Source organism: Pterocles gutturalis, unplaced genomic scaffold (assembly GCF_000699245.1).
Source record: "Pterocles gutturalis isolate BGI_N339 unplaced genomic scaffold, ASM69924v1 scaffold28203, whole genome shotgun sequence".
Classification (NCBI taxonomy): domain Eukaryota; kingdom Metazoa; phylum Chordata; class Aves; order Pterocliformes; family Pteroclidae; genus Pterocles; species Pterocles gutturalis.
In genome coordinates this window covers 14,491-20,714 of record NW_010118901.1, presented here as the reverse complement: position 1 = coordinate 20,714, position 6,224 = coordinate 14,491, and the positions used below count along the sequence as shown (strand labels likewise).

The window sequence follows — 6,224 nt, the reverse complement described above, 5'->3', positions numbered from 1 at the left end:
AAGCACTTCTTAAGCCTGCAGTATCGGCACTGGTTTCTTTTGTCTTTGTCTACCACACACTGCCTGTTGAACCTGGGAGGAAAGAGAGGTGTGAGAGCAGCAGAACGGAGCCTGAAGGCAGGACAAGACAGAGCCCCAGGCTCCGAGCTGTGCTCACGGCAGGTTCCCACAGGCTCGCCCTGAGAAAAGAGCCCTGGTGTGTGCCATTTCCACACTTGCTTTAACCTGAGGTTTCTTCTTTGCAGTGAACATAGCCCTCTGCTCTGCCTCTGGATGTTCAGTAAGGACGGGCTGGAGCTGACAGTCGCGTGCAGGAGCAACTGCTGATCTTATTCACTGACCACTAGGCACAGGATGTCGTGATGGACTAACAAGCCCTAGTGAAGCTAAAAGTGTGAGCCAGGAGGGTCAGACCCACCTTGGGAGCCTCTGTTGCAAGTTAGATCCCAGTTAGAGAGGAGAAAGAATGTATTTATTCTGAATAAAAAAGGGTAGAAGGTTGTTCTGGAGCTAGTGAGGTTAAGAAGTGGGTTTAAGTCCTTGCATCTCTCCAGGGCTCTGTCTGGGGTCCAGGCAGGTTGCTTCTGACCTCTGGACAGCATCGCCGGTGTGCAGACATCTCTGCAGGCACCTGCCCTTCAGAGAGGAGCTGGGAAGCAACCAGCTCCTTCCCTCCACCCTTGTGTCACCAAATCCATTGCACGTGGCGGGGCAAACACTGATCTCCCATGTGTGTGGCTCTTGCATGCAGCACAAGCCTGGTGGGCATTTGCAGCATGAATTTCACTTGCAAATTTGGTCCAATTTACTGCTGATTGATCAAGCTTGCAAAGTAAAGACAAGGCGTACAGAGTTAGGAAGAGGCTCCCAGCCATGCCCAGCTCTGTAGCTTTTGAAAAGCCTTGTTTCTACTGTACTTTTTAAAGCCTCAAGCTAAGATTTCCCCAAATGGGTGCCAGAAAGCAGCTTTTTAAGCATTTCTGTAGCACTTAGATAAAAGCCATCGTCTCCAAAGAACTGGGCACCTTGGCTTTTCCCACTGGAGCTGTGGGGAGGGGGCTCCCAGCCTCAATAGCCCCGGGGTGCAAGCGGTGATGTGCTTCATCTGCACTCGTAAACCTGGGGCTTCTTTCTGTCACTCAGATTTTAGAGTCATGTTGCTGTTCACACTCTCCAAGTGGCTGTCAGGCCATCAGGAGTGACTCACTCAGAAAGCCCCAATGATTTATACACTCTGAGCTGAGAATTCCTCTATTTCTTCTGTGACTCTTCTTTTATCACGTAACAGGCAGTGACGGCATTTTAGGTAGATGGCAGACATGCTTCCTTCTCATGATGGAGAAGGGATGGGAGGCTGTTGAAGTGCCCCAGGGAGCGAGCGGGGTTTGTGCTGCACTCAGGGCGCTGGGTAACAAGGTGCTCAGCCCCTGCAGTAGGGCTTCCCCCTCAACATCACCTTGTTTGCTGGCTGCATCCACAATTGACCATATCCATTTGGAAGAACACATGTTTGGCCCCTAAGGAATAGGGCAAGACCTCCCAGGGTCTTTCCCCAGTGGTCACTGGAGGGCAATCCCAGAGTAAGTGCTGTCTCTGGCCCTTCCCAGCTGGAGGATGAGGTCAGGGAAGGCAGTGGAGGATGCAGGGAGGATGAAGAGGATGAAGGACCATGCTGCTGCGCTTTGAGGGCTTTGCTGTTCAGCTCCTAGGGACTGTTTTGTCTCAGCCATGCGGCTCTGTCCCCTCTGTCCTTACCTGCAGGAATACATGTGGTTCTTCCGGACGCTCCTCCTGAAGAAGCCTTTGCAGCCATCGCAGCTGGAAGCCCCGTAATGCTTCCCCGTGGCGCGGTCCCCGCAGATGGCACACAGCGCGCTCACCCCGATGCTGTTGGAAGCGTTGAGGTTGGCTGCTTCTGATGGAGACGTGTCTGCTTGGGGAAGGACATGGGAAGAAGACAGTGAGACATCCAGCAAACATATCCTACTTCAGTTTCCAATGAGACTTGATTTTTGAAGGAACCAGGCTGTGCAGCAGGGGCCAGTCAGAGTGTCTGAAGCCATTGCATTCTGAGGGTGCAAAAGCTCCCCATGTACCAGGGTGAGACAGCTCTTCCCAAAGGTCTGACTCCAATAATGCCTTCAGACAAAGCAGAAATCCATTTGCAGGAGTCAGAGCAGAGCCAAAATTCCTCAGGGATTTGCAGATGCTTTGGGCTGCAGTAGCGTGGCCAGAGACAAAAGCTGGTGCAGAGTTAAAGCTGAGGTATTACAGCTCAGGGTGAGCAGCTGATTTATTAGAGAAATGTTTGTGTTACAGCCCCAAAGGAGCCCAAGACAGCCCTGAGCAGACACTGTCAGAGAAACGAGGTGACCAGCTCCTTTTGCTGCAGAGCCTCTCTGCCACGCATGGAGCTCCAGCCTGCACAGTTGTTCTTCAGGAGAACAAGACTTCGAGTGGCTTCAGCTGGAAAACTCACGTGGGCAAATACCACCCATGCAAGGAAGGACTGATCAAGCTAATGCAGAAAGGAAGGGTGATGCTATAGCATGGAGGAGGCTGTACGCTGGGTATCTGCTGGAGTCGTGTAGCACCACAGCTGAGATGGATGTGTCTGACATCCTTACAGACTGAGGGGCACTGACGCTTGCAGGGCTCTTTTGGGAGGATGGAGAATTGCAGCAGCCTCTGTAGGAAAGGATGTCTGAAAGGCTCAAAACCATACAAGCCCTATGCTAAAACCCCTCCAGCAAGCCAAACAAACCTCAAGGCTGAAGGGATCAGCCCTTAATTCAGTTGATCTAATTGTCCCCTCCCATGCACATTTTCCTGTATCAGCACAGGCACATTCCCCTGCCTCAGTGGAAATCCTGGTTGCACATGATACCCAGGATCTACAAAGCCATAGAAACCTGCTGGGATTTTAATCCCTTAGTCTGTTGGTCCCTGGTCTCTGGGTTTGGCAGGGACGCAGTTAACTCTCACTCCAGGAGAGCCACAGCTGCTCCCACTTGACACCCAGCAGAAAGGGGCTGGGGGCTATAAAAGGCTGGTCCCAGGAGGGCTCCCTTTGGTAGCTGGAGCCTGGGTTCTGGGGAAGGCTAGGGCAAAGCTGCCTGGGGCAGGGCTACCCTTGTAGCATTTATTTTGCAGAAAAAGGGATATTGTAGCAGGCAGCGCACAGCCTTGTGCCCTCCCTTGGCACGAGTAACCTGTCGGGGATCCTGTGATCCCCAGCAGCGAGCTGGCATGGAGGGGCAATCTCGAGCCAGCCCCTTCTCTGGCTCTGGCAGCAGCTTTCGTTTCCCTGCCTGCTTTCTGTCGTTCTAATTCCTTATGTCCCTCCTATATTTCTCTCCTGAGTCAGTTTGCTGCCTCTCTGTGTCCTTGCCTGGCACGCCCTGGCACACAGCCATGTTTCTGTGCGTGCAGTGCTGTGCAAAGCTCCTCTCTGCTCCCAAAGCCCTGAGCTCCTCCCAGGGCTGCTCTGGCTGTCTCTTGTCCCTGTGAGCAGCTTGCCTCCGAAAACCTCCTTCCTCCCAGTGCATCCTGCGGGCTCAGCTGGATGAAGGTCATTCCAGAAGGAAAGTTGGATTTCCAGTTTCAGCTAAAGATAGGACTCACAGGAGAGAAGGATTGCTGATCTGCCTATAATCACATTACTTCTATCTGTGACAGCCCAGATAAATCCCTTTTTAGCAGTATCTCTTGCTGTAATCAGATCAACATGGAACAGGAAAAACTGGCACCGTTATCAAAGAAATTACAACATCTTAGTCTAATAGCCAACTGACAATGGCATTATTGCCTAATGGATAATTTTCCAAGTTTATGTTGTAATGCCAGAAATGTGGGCTTCTGGCTGCGGCGCTGAAGTGGGTTTAATGGATGTTGATTTGGAGTTCAGGTAAATGGAGGAAAGAAAACATCTGACTTTTAGACCTTGCTGAGATGTGTTAGGACAGGAGCTCCTCGGGAGGTCCCCAAGCCTGTCTGAAGGTGGGATGCGTTTGGTCTGTGACAGTGGCAGAGTTGGTCTCTGCTGAGCAGCTACTTCTGGGCTGGAGCTGTGCTGGGCAGGGGCTGAGCTCTCTCTCATGCAGTCCTTGACCAGAGGAGAGGGAGGTTTTTCGGGCAGAGGTGCAGGCAGTTGGAGTGCTATAGCAGCCTCGGAGGTGAGACCTGCCCCTGATCTGGAGCTGGGCAGAGGAGGGGAGAGGTGCTGGTGCTGCCTGACCCAGCTGACTCATCCACCCCTAGGGTGCATTTCATATCATGCCTGATCTTTTAATATAAAATTATTGTTGCCCTCTGTCCGGGGGGGCCAAGTTGCAGCCGCCCCATGCAGGAGCTTCTGCGTGCTGGGTGGGAGAGGGGCACAGAGAGGGAGCAACATCTGGGCTCATCCTGGAGAGTTGAAGGGGGCTGCTCTCAGCCCCTAGACCCCCGGGTGGGTAGGACCAGCCCCAGGAGAAGAAAAGGGGCTGAGACCCACGGTGGTGAGGGGTTATTGCACAGCAGAGCCACCTTGGCACCACGGTGTCATGGCTGTGATGGAGCAGAACCATAACCTGGGGAAGACCTGCACTGTCTGCAAGGGGAGAGCCTGAACCACCAGCACAGCCATCGGGGTCAGGGGTGCCTGGCAGCCGGGGTGACACGACAGGCAGGAGGAAAGGGCTCGAGGGATGCTTTCTGTGGTGTGCTTCGTTTAGTCATTAACCTCGTATTTAGAGAGACTTTAGGGGAGACTTGGAGAAGAATCTCCTGTTATCTCTGAGCATTTAATCTCCAAGACTCCTTGGTCCCCAAATGGGTGGACCAGCATTGTGAATCCTGGGGGGTTAAGCATGACCCTACCCTCCTGAGGGGATGGGGATGCACCTCTGTGCTTGCCCGGTCCCCTCACCCCTCTTCCCAGGAGCGGAGCCTCCCAGCCCCGCAGTGCTCCCAGGGAAGGGGATGCCACCCTACAGCCAGCACTGTGTGGGGAAGGGCCATGGCCTCGGGGCCATAGTGATTTCCACCCTTGCTAGGTGCTAAATGGCTTTCTGCTCTGGGAAAATCTAACACCAGCTGCTGCTGGGTTGGGACCAGCTCTCTGCTCTGGAGCCACGGCTCGGTGGTCTGTCCAGGAGCTGTCAGCAGCTTTTCACTTGGGAGCTTTTGGCTGGTCTTTTCTCTTGGGTGGGGTCTGGGGGAGATGAGACCCTCCTGTGCTCAGCCCCAGCCCTGGTCCCTGGGCTGAATGTCTGGTGGGGACTTCTCATCGCGCTCAGCTCCTGATGTGAGCCCGTCCCCAAGGTGGCTGGGCTGCAGGGCACCGTCCCGCCTGCGCCCAGCACAGCATTGCTCCACCACCTCTCTTTCTCCCAGGGGGAAGCAGAAACCCTGTGATGAGCTGCTGGGAGTCCCCCGGCTGACACCCTGCCGTGCCCCAGCCCTCCCCAGCAGCATTTCGGGACTTCTCCTGCAGCCCCCGGCGCGACCCACCACCGCGGAGGGGAGAAGATGGAGGGGACTTACCATTGCCCATCGCCAGCACCTGCATATTCTCAAACTCCAGAGTGGTATACGCCGGGTCTAGCGCTGCGCTATAATCTGCCATCTCCATGTCTATTAGGGCTTTGGAAAGGCGCATTATCATCAGCAAACACGGGCCAGATTGTACCGATTCCCTCGTCCGAGGCTATTGGCCCTTCTGCCTCCCTCCGTCTTCGCTGCGTCCCCTATCTGTTGTCTTTTATTTCAAATATTTCTCTGAAAGGATTTGCTGAGCCTCAAGGCCTATACTCCCCAGAGGGGTGGAGGCAGGAGGCAGGGGGTTAATCTTTAATCATCTCACCCACTGCTAAGCTGGTGGTTTTTTTTTTTTTTTTTGGTGGAGCAGCAGTGATTCTTGTTGACTGTTTATTATTGAATCTCGAGGCGCTTTGCCGATCCCGGCTCTGGGCGCAGGCAGGACCGTGGGAGCAGGCGCTCGCCGCCCAGAGAGCACCTTCCCGGGCTGTTGACCTTGATGCTGAGCTGCCAGTGTTGGTCTTAATTGTACCTGGGGTGGGAAACTCGGAAAAAACCTGCCAGGAGAACAGTCACTCTTCACTTCTGTCATTGCCTTCCCCTCTCCAATGCTGGTTGTCTTCACCCCTGTTTTTCCCTTCTCTTGCTCCCTCCATCCCTCCCACCCCTTCTCCTTTTCTCTCCCTACCCCTCAGAGAAGGTCA

The 6,224-nt window shown here is 54.0% G+C and overlaps 1 protein-coding gene across 1 annotated transcript in view; it reads right to left on the bottom strand.

Annotated features, from left to right (window-relative positions):
- HNF4A (hepatocyte nuclear factor 4, alpha) overlaps positions 1-5,647 on the bottom strand; it is a 16,330-nt gene extending 10,683 nt beyond the window's left edge. Inside the window, exons 1-3 of the mRNA XM_010076398.1 lie at positions 5,527-5,647; positions 1,756-1,930; positions 1-72 (exon numbers count right to left, since the gene is read on the bottom strand). Of these exons, the coding sequence (XP_010074700.1) occupies positions 1-72; positions 1,756-1,930; positions 5,527-5,647 (368 nt within the window). The remainder of the gene's footprint in view (positions 73-1,755; positions 1,931-5,526) is intronic.
- Between the last annotated feature and the right edge of the window lie 577 nt (positions 5,648-6,224).